This window comes from Panicum virgatum, chromosome 9K (assembly GCF_016808335.1).
Source record: "Panicum virgatum strain AP13 chromosome 9K, P.virgatum_v5, whole genome shotgun sequence".
Classification (NCBI taxonomy): domain Eukaryota; kingdom Viridiplantae; phylum Streptophyta; class Magnoliopsida; order Poales; family Poaceae; genus Panicum; species Panicum virgatum.
In genome coordinates, this window is record NC_053144.1 from 10,728,468 (window position 1) to 10,754,825 (window position 26,358).

The window sequence follows — 26,358 nt, forward strand, 5'->3', positions numbered from 1 at the left end:
TATTGTTCAAGAAATAAAAACCATTTTACGATCCACACTTAGTTTACCATCTTCTGAGTATAAAATAAAATTGAATCTACACGACTCTTGTTAGGGTTCCTCTGAATTGCCCTGATTATGTGCCTAACCTCGGAAAGAAAATACCACAAAACAAGACATAGAACACGTATATGTATGTCCATTTACCTAGTTCCTAGTCCAAGTCATTGGCCTCGTTGCTTCTTCTCTACGTAAAACGAGTCGTCGCTCACGCTTAGGCTTTGTTCTTGGAGGAGCGAGTAATACAACTTTACGTGCACGATGTCACAATCACCTCGCCCCCTTTATTTCTATCTTTGACACAAATATCCTAGCGCTAGTTGAGTACATGTTGTACTTGTAAACCTTGTTCCTCTCAAAAACTTGTAAACCTTGTCCTTGCACGTACTGCACGGTGTTCACATCTGGGCTACGATTAATTATGCAAAGCATGAATGCCTGACCTGCAACTGATAACGGCCCAGTTTTACATCGAGTGATCTATCACAATGCTCAACGGTAAGTACAGCGGTCTTGGGTTAGCTCTATGGCCACGGCCGAAAGAACTAACTTTGAGGACCAGATACTCATCTTCACGCAGAACTACCAAGGGCGAGTCAGAGTCACCGAACCATCTGCAGCATTCGTGGCGGTGGCACCCCAGCGTTCACAGTCGTATAGCACCATCTCACTCGAATCTTCAGAAGTGCAAGCCACCAAGCTCCCGTGAAATTCTCGCGGCCCTCTCAGGATTTTGATTCCCACAGTAGCCTCCACAGCGTAATGCACGGATCTGTACGCAAACTCTAGCGTACTCAGCCAGCTTGAAACTTCTTGTTTCTTAGTCCATTGATCAAGGGGATAATCTTCAGTTATCAAGGTCCTGCTGAAAACTCTGTCCATGGTTTGTTCCTCGCCCCTGATCTTCAAGTTGATCTCGAAATAAAAAGGAGACGCCTCAAACGGCCCTCGGTTAGGCCCCGTCAGAGCTAGCATTTCACCCTACATGCAAAGCAGCAAGCAGAGATTAAAAAAAAATGCCAGATGAATCCTTTACTAGCCACTAAAAATGAAATGAAACCACTAATATGATAGGCGATGCATAGCTTGATGAAGGATTAATACTGAGTTACTGACCGGCGAACTGATGACCTGGCAATTTTCTCTGTCGCGTTGGAAGAGGTAGATGCATTTGAAGTCCAGTTCATCTCTCATCAGCACGGTCCCAAAGACGCTCACCGGGAAACCGACATCGGAGGCTAAGACCTTGAGGTGGAGGACGTTCAGCGCGTGGTCCAGGCCGTCTCTTTCAGAGTCGGGGATCGTGTCCAGCGGCCGCGCGATTCGAGCCGTTGTTGTGAGATCATCAAGAGAGAGGCAGGACGTGCCATCAATTTTGGTCAAAAAAAAATCAAGGTGTTCTGAAGATGCATCTGGTCACGCCGCATCTCCTCACATTCTTCGTCGTGGTCGAAGTTCGAACACGGCAGGGTCGCACGCGTAGCGGGCGAAGGCGCGGCAGCAGAGGTAGCCCCGGCGCTTGGGGTCGTACAGCGTGGCCAGCTCCTCGCGCACGCCGTGGACCAGCTCCGCCGTGGCCGTGTCCGCTTCCCACCACTCGGTCGGGCTCGGCGGCGGCTTCGGCCGCTTCGCCGACCCCTCCGCGCCGTCGTCCTCCGCCGGGCGCTTGGTTTGCCTCTGCTCCTCCTCTGCCGCGTCTTCTTCCATCGCCGTGCGGGGAAGCGGGGTGGCGCCACCGGGCGGCTGGCACGCAAGAACGGGCTCCCCCGGCATCTCCGCGGCCTTGCCTTTGTTCCCTGCCGTCCTCTCTCCTGTCCAGTCCGTGCAGGACAAGACCGGCGGCGGCGTGCATGCGTCCGGGACTCTGCCCGGACCCGTAGTCAACTTGGGTCTCAGTATTACCTCAAAAAAAAAAAAACTTGGGTCTCAGTACCTGTCTATTATGCCGGCGTCGTTTAATATTGGGAGTCTCAACACGGCGGCTAATATCTCCTGTACCAGTGTATGTACCACTACCACTCGGCACCTATGTGCAATTTTTTTAGCAAGCCCTATGTGTAAATCAAGGATTATTCATGCGGTGCTAAATCATCATCAGTTCATCACAGTGACACAGTTCAAGTTCACGAGTATCTTAATCTCAAAAAAAAAAAAAGTTCACGAGTATCTGTCGCAATTGTGTGACATTTTATACGCATCAACGTAAGATTAGTGCTACGATACATGCGTTACCATTGGTATTATTCTGAATTAAATCGACCAGCAACCAACTAGCATTGAACATGTGCATCTGACATGATTTAGTGCCTGATGGTCTATTTCTTGCACGATGCGTTCTCTCTGATCCTCCTGGTTCGCCGAAAAAACGTCCGGATCCAGAGCCGGGCGCAGGACCGCAGCCTGGAGCACCAGCTCCCCATCCCGTTCCTCGTCACCTGCCACCACCACACAAGTGAATCCGTGCAGTGACAAAGCTCGTGGAAATCAAACAGATGTGTGGGCATGTGGCCAATGCATCTTACAGCGACGTCGCCGCCGGCGACGCGACCCGCCGCCTTCCACTCGCCCCACTCCAGCAACCGCGGGCCTCTCTGCTGCTGCCCCAAACGCCGTCGACGCCGCAGCTGCTGCGCGTACGCGAGCAGCAGCGCCCGGCGGCTGTACCCGCCACCCGCCTGCCGCGGCGCCGCCGCCGCAGCGGGCGCGACACGGCTGATGGGGCGGCGCCGGCGCCGGCGCGGCGGCCGCTCCTCGTAGGCGGACACGATCACCTTCGCATCCATGGACGACGGCAGCGGCACTGATGCCACTTAGTGTGTTGGATCTTTTGATGCGGTCGCGCGAGGAGGCAATGCAAATATAGAGGGGAAATCTGTGGCTGGAAATTGCCAGCCACCGCGAGGCCCGATCGGGCCCGGTTCCTGTGCATGGGATGGGCACGGACGGGTTGCCGTGTCGGCCATGCAACGGCGTGCGCCTGCGAGAGAACAGTTCGGCCCCGTCGCTGCCACCAGAGGCGGAAGCGGTAGCTGCTAAAAACTCAGGCTTTTCGGGTCAATCTCCCGGGGGAAGAAATGGCAGCAAGTTAATACGAAAGGGACGCGCAAGGCAAGCAATAATCCGGGGATCCAATCAGGAGTAGCGAGGGCGACTGGTGTTCCGGGGATGCTTTGACTGGCGCGGGAGAAAACATGGGATCTCTTGAATGGTCATTGGTGTGGGTAGTTTAATCGGAAAAGGAAGCTCTTGTTATTTTTTGTTTTTGAAATAAAAAAGGAAGCTCTTGGTTGACATCATAAGTGACACAGGAGCACCAGCTTAGGCGCTGTATTTATTTAGTGTATCGTCACAAAGCCAGAAGGAAAGAATCCAGAAGGACGTAGAATTGACAAGGAAACACACAAGTAGCACAATGCGCAGTTGTGTTTTCCTATCTGAATTTCTGATAGGGGAGAAGCCGGTCTGGAGCTTGCGCATCAGGCTTGCGTACAAATTAAAGCCACCTCAGTTTTGAAAGATCAAGGCCAGCTCAGCTCCAAAATAAACAAGCATATGCTAATTGGGGGTAAGCGACGTGCGATCGTTCACGGGAGTAGAAAAAAGAGCTGGCTCTGACAGAAACGTCACAGGAATAGACAACTCCGGGATCCCGATCGACTTGCCACGTGCGGCCGCCTCGGGTAATAGCCGCCACCAGCGTCATCAGAGAATTCAGAACAGACGGCGATGATGAGGCGAGACGGGAAGGGAAGGACTAGAGGAGGCCTGCGTTGGCCGTTGGCTTGGCGGGCACATGACGCTTGCGCGTCTCGCCAGAATCGCCGTTCAGACCGGGCGCTTGCGTTGCGAGGTGGGAGCACATGCGCGGCGTCGCCGTCGCGCACGCAAACAATGCATGATGCAGCGACCCCGCCAAGTAAGGCTTTCTCCAACAATGGAATGCATATTTAAGTATCCATTTGTACGAATGCCTTCTCTGTGTCCGTGGATAGCGGCATGCAAATATTATGCACTCCAACGGAAGACGCAAACGGAGAGGCAAACGAGGGAGACGGTTGGTTGGCAGGCTTTTACCAGGGGCAAGTGTATTTTCCCGCGCTCGGACGCATTTACCGCGGCGTCTGGTCGTTGCTCTGGAGGCCGATGCGTCGAGGAGAGAGGGTACTCATTTTTGCGTCGTCTCTCTCCTCCAATGCAAAATGGATCCCTCATATGCATCCTCTGTTGGAGGCTGATGCATACTGCTACAGTACGTTTCGAGATGTATTTTTGCCTTTGCGTTCCCGTATGCGTCTGCTGTTGGAGAAAGCCTAAAGGACGTTTTAATACGGTCGTCCCCGTCTCCCTCTCGCCACGCCAAGGATATTTTGATCGTAATTTCCCAGGTTTCACCGTGAATTTTGCTTTGTAAATTGGGAATCTGGTTTGTTTCGAACAATTTCTGACGGGTTTCAAATTGTTTCCTGATACCGCTTCGGTTAGTACCAGGTAGCACCACACATGTTTTGAGCTGCTGGGCTGAAGATCGAGAAATATGTACAGCTACTAGGATCTTGTTCCAAAACCAATAATTTTCATTTCTTACCAGAATTCAAACACTTTTTTATCTCACACAATTACGTGAAAACCCAAGCTCCAAACAGGTATACAATCAGTAATCCTGGCCGGCCACTTGCTCAGCTTAGCTATGTAACGAAAGTATCTAACAAAAGTGAATGGAGGGAGTAACAACCAACAGCACAATTCCCACGTGCAGTTTTCCCATCCAAAAGATGGATCATGCGAGAGCAGCTCGTCCCGGGATTCTTGCCTGCCTCGCCGGCAACCGCCGCCGTGCGCGACACCAGCCGTTGACGGCGAGGAGGATCAGGCGCGGCCACCGTTCACACACGCGCTCCGGCCCCCACTGACCTCACATCCACGCCAGCGGCAGCCATTAATTTACCCCTCGCGCTCTTCCACTGACGTCCGGGCCCCACGCGGGGCCGAACAGACCCCTTCTTAAACCGCAACACCTCCCCAGTCGTCGCAGTCAACCCGCGTCCGGCCAGTCCTCCGCCACTTCCTTAAAGCCACCCGCGGAAGAGACAGCAGCCGGTCACTGTGTCTCTACCCTCTGGGCCCAAGAGTAACTTCAGGCCCACTGGCATGGACCCGAAGCGTGTTCCGCCTACTGTATCGTAAATTTTCACTTCCCACCACAACGCCACGGCACACGGCATACCCCACCTCCCTCCCAGCAAGCAGCCGAAGGCCGAAGGCCGAAGCTCTAGCTCTCCTCCTCCCCCAATCCTTCCCCGATGCTGCGGCGCAACCGCGGCTGCGAAATCGAGTTGGAATCCCGACGCGCTCGCATGGAGCTCAGGATTTAGGTGTGAGCTGCGCCCCCTCGTATGGATCCAGATGTTCCCGTGGAGCCGTAAGCAGTCCTCTTCGTCCGGCTCGCCCTCGTCCTCGTCCTCCTCCGGCCGCCGCCGCGGCGGGGCGGACGCCTCCATGGAATCCAGCAGCCGCGGCGGCGGCGGGAGCGGGAGCGGGAGCGGGAGCCGGGGGCGGAGCCCGCGGCTGGATCGCCGCAACGCGGCGAAGCGCATCGAGTACGAGGTGGGCGGCGCGGGGGCGTCCGCGTCGGTGGGCGCGTCGTGGTCGTCCTCGTCCTCGGCGGACCAGCAGCGGTCACCGGGGCTCCGCCCCTCGCGCTCGCTCGACCTTGCCCCCGGCGCGGACCTCCGCATCAGCGGGAGCGCGGAGGGGGAGGTCGACGAGCTCTGCCGCAGCCTGGGGCTCTCGGGGCCCGAGGAGTTCGCCATCCCCATCGCAGCCTGGGAGGCGCGCAAGTCGCGCTCCAATTCCGACCTCCTCCCGCGCCCCCGCCACGTCCTGTCCCCTCCCGCCGATGAACTCTCGCCCATCGCACGCGCGGTCTCGGCGCCCAATGTTCAGCCGGCTCTCTCCGTCCCAGCCCCCATTCCTGAGGAGTCGCTCCACTCTTCCTCCACCTCCACCGCCACCGAGTCGGCGGAGGAGCCTACCGTTCCGGCGCCGGAGTTGTCCCCCAAGGCCGCCCCTGCCGTTGCTGTTGCGCCTCCCGTCGGGGGTTTACCCCTCCCCTCGCCCAAGAGGGGAGGCGGGGAGGTCGGAATACGGGGTGCCCGGCCGCCTCTGCTCTCCCCGCCTCCGCCTATCACAGCACTTGCTCCTCCGCCGGTGAGGAGGCCCGCCGTTGCTGATGACATGACTGGGTCGGCTTGGGACATTGTGCAGTCGTTTGCTCCCAGTGAAGAGAGAAGTGAACTGGGAGGGGCTCATGAACACGTGGACAATCGTCACGTGTCAGACACAGAGGAGGACGAGGTTGAAGATGGGGTGGCAGCAGTGGAGGGGGAGCTGAAAGAGTTGAGAGTAGGAGAGACCTTCGAGGGTTTCACTGGAACATCTTCCTTGTCGACAACAAACGATGATGATGCGTCCAGTACAACCACAGAAGCCATGTTCATCATCTCACCAAATGGCAAGTTCAAGCGGAAGATTAAGTCATGGATGCGTGGTGCTCTTCTGGGAAGCGGCTCATTTGGAATGGTGTACGAGGGGATCAGTGAGTAAGTGTCAGTGCTAGTTTGAATATTACTGTGTGCACATGCTTATGTTGTTATTACTCGTCATTCCAAAAAGTGCTGCAGCCTTCGGTCCAACTTAGGCATATCTTAAATGTTGTCCTGATATCTAGCCTTCGTGTAGGGTTACTTTTATTAGAGATAGACTTACATTGTTCAAATAGCTCCTTTGCAATAAGCTTGGCACACCTCTTTCATTTGGCACCTAGTTTTCCTCCAGTACTATTTTGGTACCCAACAAGATGTTAGGTTTTTACAATTTATTTGATATATTAAACTAACTAAAGTTCCATAGCTCAGCAGGGAAATCTTAATGTAGGTCACAAAGATGGCATATGTCATCGATTGAATTTTATTGCATATAAATAAATGAAAATGTGGTGAACAACAGATTCTTTATTTACATTTATATCCAAAGTATTAACAATGCGCTGACCAACCTAGCATAATAGGCAGCGTGTTGCCCTCTCAAGCCTTGATACCCACCACCTGTCAGATGGTTTATTATTTTCTGAACGAATGCTCTGATTGCTATTATAATTTGCATGATTTTTCTAAGCCTCTGCCCCTTTTGTGACTGTTATGATGATATGTGGATTGTTAGATTGGTTGTTGATCTAATGGCTAATAAAGGTATAGGGAAAAGGTCAGTTTATACAAATATAACTTCCAAAATTGTTTACCCCACACAGCATGGACATTGTGTTGATAGGAAATACAGAATACAATATGTTAGGGCTTCAGTGTTGTGAACCTTGTATGTGTAATTCTGTACAGCATGACATCTTGCAAGCCTGTTGTGCTGGTGCTAGTGTATCATGCATATGAACACTATCTATGCAAAATCCAATATCTGTAGACTGCCTAATCTATACATAAAGGGTGGTGAGGTGAGAGAGCGCTGGAGCCATTACCGTTATAGGATGAAACAGTGTTTGTGAACTTGATACATGCAATATCTCTGGTTTCACATGTTATCTAATTTGCTAGGGCTAAAGTATAAATTTTGATCTCCCTTATTTTAAATTCATGTAACAAGCATCTCTGTACCCTTGCCTTGAAGCCGGGAGCACATAGTAACCTGGCCAAACTGATAGACTATATTTGATGCTTTATCTTGTTCCCTGTTTTGCCGATTTGTTTTAAAGATAAGCTCTAGTGTAGGTCAGCCCCATTATACGGTGCTTGTTCGCCTCTACATGTTACCAGTGACTGAAGCAGCATATCCTTTCGCCTTTCCTTCTTCCTTCCGTCCCATCGTGCTGTCCTGCCGGTGGCGGCCTTAGCCCCTGCTGCCCTGCCTCCCCTAACCGCTACTCCCGTTCACGCCTGCCACCAGCCCCACCCACCGGTTGACCTCCACCACCCAGCTGGCAGCACCGCCGCCGCCTTGCGTTGCCACCACCAACGACCGCCAAGGCTGCTGGCCATTGGAGCCCGTCCCAACCCCTAACCCTAACACTAATCCCCTCCCCCACACCCAACTTGCATGCGCGCCGCTCCACCTTCATCCCGTCACCACCTCCTTGCCCTCTCCCAACCAAAGCACCAAATCTGGGGTTGCTCCGACAGGGATGTCTCTTCATTTTCCGTTGGCACCTGATAAGAAATTTGAGCGTAGGTTAATTTTGGGGAAATTTGAGCGTAGGAACAACCAAACAAGTACTCTCACAAGCAGACATTTATTGATTGATTTCCAACTAACTTGTCAAGTAAAGAATTTTGTATTGAAAATCGCAAAATTTTGAAGGTGTAGTTAGATAAATGGATGATTTCTTTCATGAAAAATATTTTAGGAATTTAGGCCCAATTTGGGACAAGTCCGACAGAAGCGCGTCACGCAGAAGCATGCTGCAAGCTGCGTCTCGCTTCTCGCGCTGGGATTCTCAGGTTTCTAGGATCCCGCCACCGCAGACACGGTCCCAAACAGGCGTTGATGTCTGATTCAGCTGTGGAAGATTCTTAGGAGTATTTATATTTTTTCTCCTGATTATATAAGTTAAATCAACTGCGACTTAGAATCTTGTAAAGTTTACTCTTTCTGTCACTCCACTTGAAAAGCTTATGTCAATTATATCTTTGCAGTGAGGGAGCATTTTTTGCTGTGAAGGAAGTATCTTTGCTTGATCAAGGAAGCAACGCACAACCATCTATTCTTGCACTTGAGCAGGTTTTATCTGCTGATTAATCTTATAATATCATCTGTTGTCTGTTACACCACTTTTTTATTATTTGTGTCCACCTGTAATTTTAAGTTTTGTGTTTTTCAGGAAATTGCTCTCCTTAGTCAGTTTGAACATGAAAATATAGTCCAGTATTATGGAACTGACAAGGTACTCCGCTGTTCTTTTTTTAATCGAACATGACTCTGCTGTTCTTTTGATGTTATCTGGTTGCGCATTTAGCCAAGACATGATTTAACTTTTAAGCAATCATTATGCCATTTGCATTATATGCATACACTAGTAATGTTGTTCAACTGATGTGATGTACTGATGTGTTTACACTTCAATGCAGGAAGAATCAAAACTCTATATCTTTATTGAGCTTGTCACTCAAGGGTCTCTTTCATCCCTCTATCAAAAGTATAAACTACGAGAATCGCAAGTCTCTGCATACACTAGGCAGATTCTTAATGGATTGCTTTACCTCCATGAGCGAAATGTTGTCCACAGGTATAAAGCTGACCTTATTTTAATATTTTGGATAATTTAGTGCTTACAATGCAGCGGTAATAGGTTGTTTTCTAAACTTTGTCTCCAACAAAGAATAGCGTGAAGCAGGAAAAATAAGTCTCTGATAGACCATGTAATGTAGCATACATTTTTGTTGTGAAAATGATATTTGGGGAATAAATCTGCTTTCCAGTATTATCTACTTCTGGAAACCAACTGTTCCATATTTTTGTGATATTGAGGTCATGTTGTTCCTCATGTCTCTCGAACGAGACCTATGTATCTTGTTAAAGAAACTAAAGAAACTATTTGTATATAGGACCTTACCTTTCCTAATTTTTTCTTGTGTCTATTCTTGGGTGGCATATGAGGCCAAGATGCAGATTTTGACAAGAAATTCTTAGTTGTTTTTTCTTTTTTCCTTTTGAATTTTACACCCTAGAATTTGGGCTGTGAACCCTTGTGGAGGCCAGTAACAAATGTAGGGTAGCCCTGTTAGTGTTAGAGCACCTGGGTTTGCTCACTTCTGTTCGGATCAAGAAAAACTCAAATTGTTTATTAAAACCTGGTAAAAGACCGCCTTTTCTGGATTTTCTAGAACTTCTCTAAACATATAGGTTAACTTGGTATTGATAACTTACATAAAAAATGAGATAATGCATCATATTTCTTGATGTTTTATTACTTTTGTGGGGCCATATTTGGATATGTCCATTTGATGCTTCCATTCAATTTGATAATTTTGGTCAACTGAAACAATTGCTTCATATCCAGAGATATCAAATGTGCCAATATATTGGTTCATGCCAATGGATCTGTAAAGCTTGCAGATTTTGGATTGGCAAAGGAGGTTAGCCTTCATATTTCTTATCAGTTATTTGCATGTTCTCTATCTCAAATTATCTTATGGAGGTAGTTTTCTTCAAATTTCAGATGTCAAAAATTAATATGCTAAGATCATGCAAAGGAAGTGTTTACTGGATGGCACCTGAGGTAAAAGTTACAAGTTAACATTTCTTATTACTTTTATGCAACTACCATCCTCTGTAATGAAAATTATAAATTTTATGCTTTTTTCCCACAGGACAATACTTGTGTAGTATCCCTTGACACATAACTAATGCACCTTCTCATTTTCAGGTTATTAATCCTAAAAAGATGTATGGGCCTTCAGCTGACATATGGAGCCTTGGCTGCACTGTATTGGAAATGCTAACTCGGCAAATACCATTTCCTAATGTCGAGTGGGTATGCCATGCTATTCTGTCCTTTTTTCCCAAATATTTGCAAGTTTAAATATTTTTTATTGTGTCGGGCCTTATCTGATGCTTGCTTGGAATATAAAACTTCTGGATAAGAAGAAACATAGAAATTATAATGAACAAATATCTATATTCTCCATTTGACCTTGGAATTAAGAAGCAATAGGATGTCAATTCCTCTCTTTTATGTCTTTTTATGGAAATCTCCAGTTTTTCTGTTTTTTAAAAATTAATTGGGCGGCACATGGCTGAACAGAGGGAAAACTGTAATTTTCCTTTGAAGCCAGTATATTGCATGTCTAGTAAATTTAATGGAAGTACAGCCATTGTATCCTTGTGGTATAAAGATTTATTGGACCTGTTGCTGCCTCATCTTTCCTTGATTAAAAAAAAATACTTAGTATTAGCGTGCGATATCATTTAAAATTATTTCATTTCTCCCTCAATAATGTCCTATGTAACTTGTTAAACTTGTAAACTAGATAGGTTCAGTTGGTCTCCATCTTTCTACTAATGTTGCTTTGTTACTTGTAGACAAATGCTTTCTTCATGATTGGAAGAGGGGAGAAACCTCCTATTCCCAACTACCTGTCAGAAGAAGCGCAAGATTTCATTGGCCAGTGTGTAAGAGTTGATCCAGAGAACCGGCCTTCTGCATCACAACTTTTGGAGCACCCATTTGTCAATAGGCCGCTGCGAGCTTCTTTTGAATCTTCGCCCCCTGGCATCCGCTTGTAGTATGATGGATGGGCGCTTGGCTTTGTGAAACCAATGCTTAGGTCATGCATCGGTAAGCTTCTTTTATATTAGAGTAATGATCAAGCTTCCAAGATATCAGCTTTCGAGGTTGTTCAGTTAAATATAGTCTTTCGCCTTTGTAACTTTTGTTGAACAATTACATCTATGCTTTGCAGATCTTCATGATTTCCACTCGTGGTGCCAGAAAGGAACAACGAGGGTTTGTTTAGGATATAGTTCAGTATGTGTAGTCAGTTGGGATGGTGAGCTTCGGTATTGGATGCGTTCCATTGTATTCTTTGGGTATTCTTGGTTAGGCAAAGGGTTTTCCATTCAGTAGGGTTCTTTTTCTTCTTTTTGTACATTTGCTAGGCAAAAGGGGTGGAATTTACTGTGATAATGATCTAGACTTAGCCGATGTTTGTAAATGTTTGACATCATCATTCTTTACTCCATGGCTTGTTTGCTCGAAAAGCTGGTGAATTTATAGCTTTCTCGTCTGTTGCGCTGTTCATTAGCCGGACTTGGTAAAGTGAGGTTCGTCTCTAATTCACGCATAGTTTGGATGTACGGCGGAACATGGAGTGGGACGCGAGTAAAGGGCGCCCAAATGAGGTGCTTCTCTGTCCATTCGCTCCGTTAGCCAGTCACCTTAAGAGGAGCTTGCAAGTCACGTGAAAGTTAACTAACCCCTAAAAACCGCATTCAACTCAAAACTTCTGCACACATTTGAACGCGAAGCAATCCAAATTTGAACCCGGACGAGAGAAAAGACGTGTTGCTGCGTGAATATCCAGTTCTTTTGGCTGCGTGTTGCTTGTGAACCAAAATGACAGAAGCGGTATCACTCTGTAACCATTATTAGCGTATTCTTTACTATCATTACCTGCTGCTAAAAATAAAAAAGGGTTAAGATCAGTCAGCACCGGTACACGCATCGCTGCCACCCTCCTCGCCGCAAACACACTGCACGAGTGCGAACACGTTAACGCAACCCCCGTACACGAGCTTCGCGATCAGCTCAGCAACCGCCGGCCACACGAACGGGACGGCGCATCGGCCGTCCACGGCTCCAGCCCCGTCCCTTTCATCCCGCGGTTTTGTCCCGGCTCCAGCTCCCGCAAAGAGCCCCAGCGCCCGGCTCGTGCGCCGCCGCTCGCTGACTCTGGCCCTGTTTGGCAGGGCTCCACGAGCGGCTCCGGCAGGAGCCCTGCCAAACGGTGAAAATTGCAGCGGCTCCGCATGTGGAGCTGGCGCTGGAGCCCCTAGCGGCTTCCGAAGGGGAGGAGGAGCCACGTTTTTGTGGCTCCGAACGGCTCCGCGCGCCTCTGTCCCGCGATGCCCATCCCCCGGACACCATGCGCACGACGCGGCAGAGGACGGGCGGAGCGAGAGCACGGGCGGCCGACAGAGAGGCGAGCCGGTGTCCGGAGCCGCGCGATGTGGCCAAACCGTGCTCTGCCTGTATCCGGTCGCCGCTCCGCCGCGTCGTGCCCGCCGCCGCCGCTCCGGCGAGGAGGGAGGTGGAGGCCATGGACCCGCGCGGATCTAGGCCGGCGGAGCTCGAGACCTCCGCCACGGCTCACTGAGAAGCCAGGCAGGGGAGGGAGCGGCGACGAGGCCCGGCAGGGGAGAGGAGAGGGGGAAGGCCGCGGCCGCCGCCATGGCCCAAGAGCAGGACGACGCTGCGTCCTCGGCCACCGCCGCCTCGTCCTCGGCCGGCGCCGCCTCGTCCTCGGTCCTCGCGCACCTCGCCGCAGCCGAGCTCCAGAGCGCCGCCGTTCGTGCCGGCCCTAGGTCCGCCCGTCGCGCTGCTGAGCTCGAGGCGGGGCTGCGCCGAGCTCGAGGTGCCCGCCATGGCCCTGCGCCGCGGTGGAGGAGGAGCGCGAGGAAGGCGTTGGACGGAGGGCGAATGGATAAGAAGAGTGGAGGGAAAAAAAGAAAAGAGAAAGAAAAAGAAATGGAGAGAAGGAAAAAAAGAAAAGAAAAAAGATTAAAAGAAAAATGTAGAGAAGGGCAATTTAGACATTTTATAATCTCAATCTAACAAGTGAAACTATTTTACCAAACGTTTTAGAAAATAGCTCCAATTTTATCAGAGAAGTCGCTCCATACAAAAACTGGAGCTGGAGCCGTTTTTAGAGTAATCGGAGCCCTGACAAACAACGCCCAGACGCCGCTTGGCCGCGCCCAGCCCGCGCCCCCGGGGCTCGTCGGCACGCAGGCGGAGAAAATCCAATCATGTCCCCGTCCTCCGCCGCGAGAAAAATACTCTGCGCGAGTAAATGCCGCGCGGGTGCGGCAGTGCAGCACGCGACACGGGGGCGCCGCCCCCGCCTCCGCCTCCACACCGGGCGCCCTCTCCGCCGCCCGCTCAAGTGGAGCCGTGGAGGTGGAGTGCTAGCCGGGTACAAGGGCTGCAGGAGGAGGAGGCGAAGCGAAACACGGGCGGGCCGAGGCCTCGGGGGGAGCGATGACGAGCCTGGACGCCGCGCGCGGCGGGGCGCACGACGATCTGGGCTGGAGCGCCCTCGGGCGGCGGGCGCCCCGCGACGTGATGGTCGGCGATCGAGGAGGATGGGGAGGAGTGGGGAGGTGGAGCAGGGAGCCGCAGGGAGGGGCGGTGCGCGTGGGCGTGGGCGAGGCGTCGTGCACGTCCACCTTCCGCGAGCTCGACGACGTCTTCCTGCAGGTGAGCGCCCCAAGCTTCTGTGTAATGGCCGTGGGGGAACCGGGGGCTAATGGAATAGTGAGTGTGCTTGCTTGGAGCTCCGGCGCCGGCCGGTTTAGGCCTCCGCTTTCTGCGGCTGGCATCCGTGCTTGGTGATGGACGTTGTGCTCTACTTCCGGCGAGATTCTCCAGCGATGCATGTGTCCTCAAGGTTCATGCGATCTGTTCGGGGCGCTCTTGATTCGAAGGATTTTTTTTTATTGGAGGGGATCAGTTCGTAGGATTCTCACTCCAGAAGTAACCCCATGCTGTGAATTTGATCTTTTTAGTGAGGGGTCATTTAAAATATGCTTAAGACGGCAACGAGAATTATTTATCATTATGGCTAGTTTCTGGTTTCGACTTTGTTGGACTGTCGAATAGAATACTGTTTTATACTTTGCATTAAATGTTGCAGAAGTGTTTCCAGACGTTAAAATTGTGGTAAATTAGACGTTAGAATGCCACCATGTTAAAATTGACACATTTCGGATAGATCAGTTAATATTGGATACTCAACTAGCACATCTTCATAGGTTTGTTGCCACGCTTTGCTGCAGTAGATGTGAAAAATGGCCTATTCTTTCTGTACCATTTCTCTTGGGGTGTAAATTGGCGACCTTTAGGTGCACCTCCAATCCTTTTTAGTTCAAATATTTGTACCGCTTCTCCAAAATAATAAAGAGTGTTGGAGGTGCACCTAAGGTCACCAATTTGCACTCCTACATTGCTCCCTGTTAACAAGAATGGTAAAAAATCACATTGAATGATTCACTCTCTTAGCTTCAGATGAAGTTAAAGACAAGTGTCCTTACTGAATATGGCTACTTAAATACTCCCACAAACCCAAGATTTCTTGAAAAACGAGTAAACGCAATATATACATTTCATTCGTCTGTTAAGATTTGTTAAGAAAGCGCAATACCTCAGTTGACGCATAGCTAATTCAATTGCCGTTGATTACAGTTGCAACTCATTGAATTGGTGAATTGCGCAATGTGATGTAATACTGGATATGCAGACTTAGTAACACCCGAAAACTATTCTTAGGAAGTAATGTTTATATTTTTCATACAAACCAACTCTTTGTTAGTTATTATTTCAAAGGTATTTTTTTGTCAGTTATCCTTCATCTATAAATCAGAAGATTGTACGCACTATCTTATTCAATTATTGTACTGACTTCATCCCTATTTATTTCAATTTTTGTTTCAGAAACAAACAAAAGTCTGGCTTGGAGAAGTTCTGCATCGTAGATTTGATGAAGGCGTTTTAGTTGCAGACCTTCTTGCTGATGGGGAATTACTGTAAGTTTCTGGTTTCTTCACCACTCCTTGCTGCATGCACAAAAGTAATGAGCACGTTTGTGCTGTACACATGGTGTAACTATGGAAATCTTGGATCCTACGGGTTGGTATATTTTTGCTCACAATTAGTTAGTTTTGGCTCTTTGCATTTGTCTGCTTGCTTTCGCATTATGAAGTCATTCAATCAGAAGAAATAATGCCTTGGGTAACTGGTTTCTGTAATATTGGAATTGTTTGATAATTAATCCTGTCTCTAAGACATTTTAACCAGTTTCAGACTTTAGTGTCCTGACACTTGTTTGCTTCCTTGTTTTTTTTTTGATGATGTACATATTCTGCTAACATGTTATATTCGTGCTGACAGGTATCGACTTTCCAAAGTAATATGGAAAAGGTTACTTAAAAAGAACAGAGATCAATTCAAGCAATCAAAAGTTTATATTTGTGAGCGACTATCCTTTGGCAGGAGCAATGGAAATTATATGCCCTATTTAAAAGTTGACTTTTTTCTAAAGGTATGGATCATTCCAAATTTGTACTAATATCTTTTTGAGCGAAATCTTTCTAGATTTCAATATTAAGTGTGTTCATGAAAAAGAAATAAGTTGAAGTGCATTTTTGTGGTAAAAGTGAACTGAAATAAATCCTTGTCTTTTTTTGTCATCATAGGAGCTTTGAGTGGAGCATTTTTCTAGCATGAATACAATTTCAAGTAGCTAGACTCATGAGTTTTGTTGGAGTATATTGAGCCAATGTGTATAGAGGCCCATCTAGAGGCCCATGTATAGGATCTATATATACCCACCCATCTAGGGTTGGAGGAATACACTAATTTTCCCGTCATTATGGTATCAGTAGATTAGGTTTTCCACCTCTCTGTTCCAGCCGCCAGGGCTCCCCTGTTGCGCGGCCGCCGGCTCCTCCTCCCCCTCCTCTCTCCTCCTTCCCTCCCCTCCCCTCCTCCTCTGCTGCCGCCGCCGGGCCGGTCGCTGGCTCCCCTGCAGCCGCCGCCGCCGCCTGGTTGGCCCCTGGAGCTGCCGCCTGGCGCCCTGCCGCCGCGGGGACCCGATCCGCCGCCGCAGGCTCTGGATCCGCCCAGGGTGCGGGCGCTGCAGGCCCTGGATCCGCCGCCGCCGCCCCTGCGGTGGTCCTCGCCGCCGTGCTCGGGCCGGATGCGGATGAAGCCGCCGCCGCAGGGGCACGGGGCGCCTCCCCCCTGCTCCAGGCACGGGCCCAGGCTCGGGTCCTGCCCTGGGCGGTCCCCTGCAGCCTGCCCTACCTCTGCACCACGCCCTGGAGCCGCCTCCCGTGGTAGAGCAGCTTGTGGGAGCCGCCACTGCCGCCGCAGAGGCCGATCTGGCCGCCCTGCGGGCCGCAGCACAACTACTGCAGGCCGCGGGCGCCGATCCGGCGGTCCTGCGGGCTGCAGCCCAACTCCTGCACGCCGCGGGGGCTGCTCCAGAGGATGCAGCCGCCGATCCCGCCGCTGCTGCTGCCCACCGCGCCGCCATCGCCGCGGGCAAGCAGCCCGCCGTCGACGCCACACCTGATGCCGCGTGGACCGGGCTCGGGATGTCGCCTGCGGATGCGCCGCTCTCCGCCGCCGCCCTCCGCGGGCCGCAGACCGACGACGCCCTCGCTGCGGCCCTCCTCGCCGCCAAGTCGGAGGCTTCGGCGGCCCAGGAGCGTGTCCGCGTGGCTGCCCTCGCCTGGGAGCGCGAGCGCGCCGCGGCCGACGCCCTCGCTCTCCGGGTTGCCGAGGCGGAGCGCTACCTCCGCGCCTCCTCCGGCCAGCTGCCTGTCGACCCCGAGCACGGCGCCTCCTCCTCCTACCGTGCCCCGCCCGCTGGAGCCCGGTACGACCCGACCGAACCCATGGTCGCCCAGCTCCACCTCCAGGCCGCCGGGGTCTAGAACATCAGGGCCCTGGTCTCCGTTCTCCTCGACCCCGCGTCCTCCTCCTACGGCCGCTGGCGGCATCAGGTCCTCCTCACCCTCCGCCGCTACGCCCTCGACGACCACGTCCTCGTCGACTCGCCGATCGAGGCACGGGACGTGGCGTGGCTGCGCCTCGACAGCGTCGCCATGTCCTGGATCTTCGGGACCATCTCCCTAGATCTGCAGGACCTCGTCAGGACCCACGGCGGCACCGCGCGGCAGGCTTGGGTGGCGCTCGAGGGGCAATTCCTCTTTAACGCCGAGTACCGCGCCCTCCAGCTCGACGCCACCTTCCGCACCTTCGAGCCGGGGGACCTCTCCGTCGGTGAGTACTGCCGGCGGATGAAGAGCATGGCCGATGCTCTTCACGACCTCGGGGATCCGGTGTCCGATCGGGTCTTGGTGCTCAATGTCCTGCGGGGACTGAGCAGCACCTACGACCACCTGAAGGGCTGGATCGCCCGCCAGAGGCCCTTTCCCACCTTCCTGCAGGTCCGGGACGACCTCGCCCTCGAGGAGATCGCCAGAGGTCTCGCGCCCGGATCGTCCTCGCCCACCCCCGCCGTGCTCGTTGCTACTCCACCGGCCTCCTCCGCTGCTCCTGCCACCTCCCTCCTTGGTGCTGCCTCCGCCGGGCAGACCGGAGGAGGGGGGGCCGTGGACGTCGCCGGCGACGGGTGGTGGCACTGGTGGCCCTGCTTCTGGGAGCACCGGTACTGGTGGGGGCCGTCGGGGTGCGCCGACACCGGCTCCGGCTCCCGCTCCTGCCCCTGCCGCTGGAGGTACGCCCTGGCCATCCTTCAGCAACCCATGGTCAGGGCGCATCTCGATGTGGCCGTTCCAGGGTCCGGGAGGGGGGCCTCGTCCTCAGCTCCAGCCGGCGGCCATGTTCACTGGCGCTGCTCCACTCTTCGCGCCGTCCTGGACCCCGCCCGCTCAGCCCAGCCAGCAGCCGACCTGGCCTGGGGGGTGGGACCAGGCCGCTCTGGCGCAGTCCTTCAGCACCATGGGACTGACGCCGCCGACCAGCACCGAGTGGATCGCCGACTCGGGTGCCTCGTTCCACACCACTCCCGATGCTGGTATCCTCTCCTCTGTCCGACACCCACACCCCTCTTGTCCTTCTATCATGGTTGGTGATGGGTCTTGCCTTCCTGTCACCGCTCTGGGTTCTGCTCCTCGTCTTCCTCATGTTCTTGTTGCTCCTCAAATGGTTCACAACCTTCTTTCTATTCGCCAGTTTACTGCTGACAACTCCTGTACTATTGAATTTGACTCTTCTGGTCTTACTGTGAAGGATTCGGCTTCCCGGCGTCCGCTCCTCCGATGTGACAGCCCGGGGCCCCTTTACACTCTTCGGCTTCCTTCTTCCGCTGCTCCGCTTTCGGCTTCTTCTTCGTCTACTGCTTTTGCCGTGACGCCTTCTTCCACTACCTGGCACCGCCGGCTTGGACACCCCGGCCGCGACGTTTTGGCTCAGCTTAGTCGTAGTACAGATGTTCCTTGTACTAGGGCTCCTGCTGAGCACCTCTGTCATGCGTGCCAGCTAGGTCGTCATGTTAGACTTCCGTTTTCTTCTTCTTCTTCGCATGCTGCGCATGCTTTTGATCTCATCCACTGTGACCTGTGGACATCTCCTGTACTCAGCATGTCTGGATATAAATATTACCTGGTCATTGTTGATGATTTTTCTCATTACTCTTGGACTTTCCCTTTGCACGCCAAGTCTGAGACTTTCTCTACCCTCCTCCACTTCTTTGCCTGGGTGTCCACTCAGTTCGGCCTCACCGTTAAGGCCGTCCAGTGTGACAACGGGCGGGAGTTCGATAACTCTACCTCCCGGTCTTTCTTCCTGTCTCGAGGTGTTCAGCTGCGTATGTCTTGTCCGTATACCTCTCCTCAGAACGGCAAGGCTAAGCGGGTGATTCTCACGACGAACGACGTCGTGCGCACCCTTCTGATCCAGGCTTCTCTCCCCCCGCGCTTCTGGGCTGGGAGCCTCCACACCGCCACCTACCTGCTCAACCGTCTTCCGTCCACTGCTTCTCCTGCTCCCACTCCACACCACGCTCTTTTCGGTACCCCTCCTCGCTACGACCACCTTCGGGTCTTCGGGTGTGCGTGTTACCCCAACACGTCCGCCACCGCTTCTCACAAGCTGGCGCCCCGCTCGACTCGTTGTGTGTTCCTTGGGTACTCCACTGACCACAAGGGGTACCGATGCTTTGACCTCACCTCTCGCCGCGTTCTGATCTCCCGACACGTTGTCTTCGACGAGTCGGATTTCCCCTACTCCACCTCTTCCACACCTTCTCCTGATCCCGAGCTGGCGTCCCTGTTTCCGACTGACCCGGTGGTCCAGCCACCGTTACCTGTCTGTCCTTTTCCTGCAGGTTTTCCCGGCGCACCGGCACCACTTCCGGTGATCCCTACTGCGCCGAGCGCGGCCCCGGTACCCGCGGTCGCGCCACACGCGGCCCCCGGACCTCCGGTCGTGCCGCGCGCGGCCCCGCTGCGCCACGCGCGGCCCCGGTGCCTTCCCTTGCCCCTTCGCGGTACGCTCAGCCGGTGCAGATGTACCGGCGGCGCCCGGCGTCGCTTGGCGCCGACCACGGCGCCGCGGCGGTACGCTGAGCCGGTGCAGGTGTACCAGCGCCGTTCCGCGTCGACACCGGCGCCGCCTCCCGCTCTGGAGGCTCCTGCGACGCCGACACCGGAGCCGTCGCCGCCACCGCCTCTTCCAGCTCCTTCTTGAGCAGAGCCGGAGGTGTACCACCCGCCAGTCGTCCATCGGGATCCTCGACATATCCATCCCATGGTGACTCGGCGGATGGCGTCCCAGGCCGCGACTCTCTCCGCTACCGAGGGAGAGCCGCGGGTCTCTCCGGTACCCTCCTCTGTCCGCGACGCCTTGGCGGATCCTCACTGGCGTCGCGCGATGGAAGAGGAGTACGCGGCTCTTCTTGCCAACCAGACGTGGGACCTCGTGCCGCGTCCGTCTGGTTGCAATGTGGTGACTGGCAAGTGGATCTGGACGCATAAGCGTCGGGCTGACGGCACACTGGAGCGCTACAAGGCTCGCTGGGTTCTCCGGGGGTTCACTCAGCGGCCTGGCGTGGACTATGATGAGACTTTCAGCCCGGTCGTGAAGCCCGCTACGGTGCGCACGGTCCTCTCGCTTGCGCTCTCGCGCACTTGGCCTGTGCACCAGCTGGACGTGAAGAATGCATTTCTTCACGGCACCTTGTCAGAGACTGTTTACTGCTCTCAGCCTGCGGGATTTGTGGAATCGAGTCGTCCGGATATGGTCTGCCGGCTCAACAAGTCTCTCTATGGACTGAAGCAGGCTCCACGGGCTTGGTACTCTCGGTTCGCCACGTTCTTGCTGACACTGGGGTTCACCGAGGCCAAGTCTGACACGTCTCTCTTCATCTACCGCCGTGGGGATGAGACGGCATATCTGCTGCTATATGTCGATGACATTGTGCTCACAGCTTCCAGTCAGCAGTTGCTTCACAGTGTCATCTCCTCTCTGCAGCACGAGTTCGCTATGAAGGATCTTGGTCAGCTCCACCACTTCTTGGGCGTCACTGTTGAGCCTCGCCCGTCTGGTCTTCTTCTGCACCAGCGGCAGTACGCCCTCGATATTCTGGAGCGGGCTGGGATGACTGATTGCAAGCCCTGCTCCACTCCAGTCGACACTTAGGCGAAGCTGTCTCCTGATCTGGGTGATCCGGTGGCTGACCCTACAGCCTACCGGAGTCTGGCCGGCGCTTTGCAGTACCTCACCTTCACCAGGCCGGACCTCACCTACGCTGTTCAGCAGGTCTGTCTCTACATGCATGATCTCCGGGAGTCACACCTTGCTGCGCTGAAGCGTCTCCTCCGATACGTCCGTGGCACTGTGGACCTCGGCTTGGTACTTCACCGCTCGTCCTCTGCTGAGCTGGTGGTCTACACAGACGCTGACTGGGCTGGCTGCCCGGACACTCGTCGCTCCACCTCCGGCTACGCCGTCTTCCTGGGCGGCAACCTGGTCTCCTGGTCGTCCAAGCGGCAGCCGGTTGTCTCCCGCTCCAGTGCCGAGGCGGAGTACCGGGCTGTCGCTAACAGAGTGGCGGAGGCGTCCTGGCTGCGACAGCTCTTGGCGGAGCTCCACAGCTCGCTCGCCAAGAGCACGCTCGTCTACTGCGACAACGTCAGCGCTGTGTATCTCTCCACCAACCCCGTCCAGCATCAGCGGACGAAGCACGTGGAGATCGACTTACACTTCGTGCGCGACAGAGTCGCCATCGGCGATGTTCGGGTACTCCATGTCCCGACTACCTCCCAGTTTGCTGACATCTTCACGAAGGGGCTGCCCTCGTCGACCTTCTCGGAGTTTCGATCCAGCCTCAACGTAGCCGGTGGCTAGTTGTGGCTGCGGGGGTATTAGCCCTTTTGTGCTCTACTTGTACTCTCATCTTGTCCAGTCTTGAACACCGCTGCGTCGGTTGTTCAAACTGCGGGGGGGGTGTTAGCTTTCTTGTTGTCCAGTCTTGAACACCGCTGCGCCGGTAGTTCAGACTGCGGGGGGGGGGGGGGGGGTGTTGGAGTATATTGAGCTCATGTGTATAGAGGCTCATCTAGAGGCCCATGTATAGGATCTATATATACCCACCCATCTAGGGTTGGAGGAATACACTAATTTTCCCGTCATTAAGTTTAATTAGCGTAAATTGTCCATGGTTCTTGAGATGTTCTGTTAATATTTTTGGGCATCAAAAGCTCTAAAACTAGTACTGAACCTGCTATTGATGGTAAATTGAAGAAACATTAGGGAATAACCACACACCTGTATATCTTGGCTGTTTTGCAATGAACTCAGCAGTTATGTTAGTCTCCAAGTTTGTCTACCTATTGGTACGAATTCTCAGAGAAAAGTTGTAGATTATGTAATTAAATCATCTCTAATAGGTTATGTATCTTGGCATCTTGCTTAGTTTCCTACTTGGCTACTTCTAATTGAAGCCAATTTTTTGCGTTAACTGTTGGGTGGACAATATACCACTTTAAAAAAAGCTAATGGTCCTAAGTTTGAGATCTGGTGGAATTTTAAACAGAGGAAAAAAACAATGGACCTGGTGGGAGTATTTAAGTTTATTGTCCACATTACATGGACTGCTTAAGCTTCTGGATATTTTGGTTGACACTTGAAACTCAATGCCGTCATATTTACTTTACTGGTTGATATTAGATTTCTTCCAAAGGGTTGCTTGATAATTAATCTTTGTTCTTTCCAGATATGTCAAATCCTCGGGTTAGCTGGAATTGACCTGTTTACCCCTTCTGATGTGGTTGAAAAAAGAAATGTTCGGAAGGTCTGTATATGCATCCGATCGGTATCGAAAAAGTCTCACATGATGCACCTAAATGTAAGTCGATACTAGCACAACCTATTTCAGAAATGCATTTTTCAATTACTATATCTACTGTTGTGACTTTAATTTACATGGTTCTGATCTGTGGTGATAGGTGCCTGATTTTGATATAGTGACCTACACAATATCCATGCCCAACTGTATTGTTGGAGGTATACGTAGAAGTCTGGAGCAGCTACAATACAGTTCCTCCAGTTCAAGTGGATACAGTACACCTGATAGTTTCAAAGCATTGCAGCAGCAGGCAAGCTTCTGGAAAAGGTTTCTTTTATTTTTAATGCAACTGCTTAATATACTCACGTAATATCTATTTTTCACAGATAATATTTGGTGGAAAGAACGACGAGCATGGGGAAACAAATTATGACTCTGATGAAGCAGAAAGCAGACTGTCTGTTCCAGAACCTGAGGACTCAGTTAATGAAGACAATTTTGCAACCATGCTTTCACCCCCTAAAGAAGAAAGTAAAGGCTATGGAGAAAGTGGACATGATATGCATGAAGAAAAATCTCTAGCTGAATCTTTGGGATCACTTAACTTTGTTATGGATTCGGGGTCCGCGGATTCAACTCCACAAAATCATGACAAAGAATCTTACTCTATTCATTCTGCAACTGACCAATGTTCAAGAACTAGAATGGCGAAATGTTCCTTAAGTTCAGAAGAGGCAGATTCCATAAACAGTCAGTTAACGTTTGAAAGTGGGAAGAATGATTCAGAGTTGAATGCTCATCCTGTCGCAGATTCAGAAAGGATTTATGATGGACAGGCCAAGTCTCTAGATCATCCTATTCAGGGAAATGGGGAAACATTAGTTGATCATCCAAAAAAAGAGAGTGCTGACCTCCAAAAGGACACTGGCACCATCGATCTACATTGTGACGCCCTTGCCTGTGATAGTGAGTCAGTGAGTTCAAGTTGCGAGGAACTGAGACATGGGTTAAATGGCGAGCCGTCAGACCTGAGCAAATTGCCGATGGTTATGGTTTCTAAAGATGCGGTGAATAATATAGAGCCAAGCCTGACTGAGATGACAAATGATAGCATGTGTGAAGAGCTGAATCCTGAATTCAGTGATAGATATCAAATGGTGCCTCCTGAAACACACGAGTTCCGTTTCACTCATGTAATTATGTCTCCTTCACATGCATTCTTAACGCTCCTCTACCATGCAGGAAGGTTCCCAAACCGGAGATAAACCTGTGGACTTAGACAGTATAGCTAAGCCTCCTCAAAGGCCTGAAGATGATGCCCCCAAACAAGGGAAAGGGGTGCTAAAGTCAGTTGCCGGAGGAATTACCCTTGTCGGCGCAGTGTTCTTCATGGTCCACCTCAGGTGTGATATCGAGTTGGCGTTACATTACAAGTTCGCTGCAGTACCATTACTAGATCTTATAACATAATCCATTTGTGCTGCACTGCTGCAGGAGAAGCAATGAGAGAAGCTTCACGATAAGTTATACCATCACTTCCAGAAACATCGATTCATAGTGACTCAAGGGCTAAGAACATGGACAAAGAAAAGGTTCCTGATGTGTATCCCGGGCACGGCTGAAGGTCTAAAAAGATGGATACAAGACGCGCGTGCTGCTGCCTGGAAACCAAAGCTTGAAGAAGGTTCAGCTTCCCGGTAAAAGCAGCTCTTATGGAGCGACTCCAGTAGCATCTAGCATATACTTACAGGAGCTTTGAGCGCAATTGAATTTGGTTACATTTTGTTAAGTCACCTCTTACCTGATAAAGCTGATATCCTGTCCTCTTCATGTACAGAACCATGTAGCTACATATAGGTGATCAATTACTCTCTAGCTATGATTTTGTACAACTGTATAGGAGTTGCTTGAGATCTTGCAAATCCTACATCTATAATAATTGATTTTTTTATTATTTTAGTTACAAACTGTATTTTAGAAAATGACCACAAATGGGTCACTGCACATATCGCGTAGACCGAGCTATAAGCTGATACTGTCATACAAGAGATTGATTTACAAAAGTTAAACACTACAGCAACTAAAGGGGAAGAGACCAATCTTGGATTCATTTCCAGACGGAGGGGTGCCATTTGTGACTTTGTGTAGTTACGGCCATAGCTGTTGCACGCGACGTGCTCCTGAGTCCTGCCTCCTCCCGGATGCACATGAAGAGTCCATTTCTTTCCCTGAATTCAGAGCAGAAGAACAGTGAACTGCCTCTAGTTTCTCGGGGAAAAACTTCAAGGGAAACTTTCTTCAGCTGTGTTCATGCTGGTTCTCAATAGACGGTTTCAGTCGGCCTCCTTTGTATTTGCCAGGGTTGAGGTAGGGGTTAACCGGACGGGGGAATGCTATGATCATTATACGGGAAGATGAGGTTACGGCGACGGCGCGGACGCTGCGCCGGTGGCTGCCGCCGTCTCTTCCTGTCTCCGCCTACGATGTTCTTATGTGCAAAATGAACTAATACCGCAGCGGCGAAACGAAAGCAAGACACGAGCAGCTGCAGGCCGTGCATCGCCGCCGGCGATGCAGCAGTAAGCCGCGCTGGAAGAAGACCGCCATGGATGCGTCCTTCTGGGCACGCGGCGCGTGGTCGGCAGCAGCAGTCGGGCCCGGAGACCAGGACCGCCCGTCGCCTGCGCCTGTGCCTGTGCTAGTGGCATCTCTCCCTTGCCTCCACAAGCGCATCACCTTCGTCATGCCGCGGCGTGACCGGCGCTCTTCGCCGGCGGACCACCACGGCCTTCGCCCCTCCCGGCTTCCGCGCCGCGCGCCCGCGCCTGACGAGGGAAGAAAAAAAAACGCCTCCTCCAATCGTCTGATCTGGACCGCAGAACTTGGATCGGACGGATCTCTGGTACCCAAGGGGTGGACGGTGTTTCAAATACCGTCCACCCCTGGTGCCCAGAAATGCCTCCGCCGCCTCATGAGTCATGTCGCGCCTCGTCGGAGCGCCGCCGCTGTCCGGCTTGTACTTCCTTTCGGGGGCCCCTCGCGGCCTGCCCTCTCGCAACATGCAAGGCACGAGCGACGGCGGTGCCGCCGGACATGGAGAGGACGATACGGCACGGCGGCGTGGCCTGAGCGACCGAGCCGTCGGCGCGGGCAAGCACCAGGCAGCGCGGCCGCGCGCCGCCGAGGACACTGATGGAACGGACCCGATGACGCAGAAGTTGCGGCGTGTGCCAACGTGCGTGCCTCTGCAATCTGCATCTCTGCCCCTCTGCGCGGGGGGAACTGACCAGTCTGAAAAATCGTAGCCTTCGTTTCCTGTTTCTCTCTCGAGTTTCAGTTCTGTAACGTGGACACCAAGTGAAACTTCCCGTGTCTTCTGTGTTTTTGTTTGCGCTCCACGTTGCGGTGACTTGTTTGCTCAGCGCGTCCAGCCACGGACCGGCGGGTTTGCTGGCACCTTGATGGCTTGATCAGTTTGTGAATGTTCCATCGTTGCCCGGATCTGACAGAAGAACACCCTTCGATTCTGCAGCAGTAATAGAAGAAAGATGCAGCTGCTCCTGCTCCGCATCGTCCTACCTTTAGCGTCTCTAGGAACTTGTCGTGAAGGTTTACTTAACTACCCAATTACTGTATTTGAATAGTTCTTCTCTTTCAGAGTTCACTTTCACAGACACGGCCTAGTTTGCAAACCTGTGATACATACATAACGGGAGAAGCA

The 26,358-nt window shown here is 52.0% G+C and overlaps 1 protein-coding gene and 1 pseudogene across 2 annotated transcripts; one reads left to right on the forward strand and one right to left on the reverse strand.

Moving 5' to 3' along the window:
- Positions 1 to 303: 303 nt before the first annotated feature.
- Positions 304 to 1,455, reverse strand: LOC120647700 (the record flags this gene model as incomplete). The annotated part of the gene is made up of 2 exons (XM_039924562.1): positions 304 to 1,020; positions 1,156 to 1,455. Coding segments are annotated over 2 exons (699 nt in total), but the record flags the coding sequence as incomplete, so codon positions are not given.
- Positions 1,456 to 5,244: 3,789 nt separating this feature from the next.
- LOC120647701 lies at positions 5,245 to 24,596 on the forward strand (annotated as a pseudogene). The gene is made up of 18 exons (XR_005664857.1): positions 5,245 to 6,638; positions 8,739 to 8,823; positions 8,924 to 8,986; positions 9,171 to 9,328; positions 10,103 to 10,178; positions 10,262 to 10,321; positions 10,469 to 10,576; positions 11,125 to 11,327; positions 11,429 to 11,436; positions 11,505 to 11,569; positions 13,733 to 14,020; positions 15,254 to 15,345; positions 15,710 to 15,860; positions 22,566 to 22,697; positions 22,798 to 22,947; positions 23,024 to 23,794; positions 23,880 to 24,040; positions 24,132 to 24,596. The product of XR_005664857.1 is annotated as an uncharacterized LOC120647701 (transcript).
- The last annotated feature ends 1,762 nt before the right edge of the window (positions 24,597 to 26,358 follow it).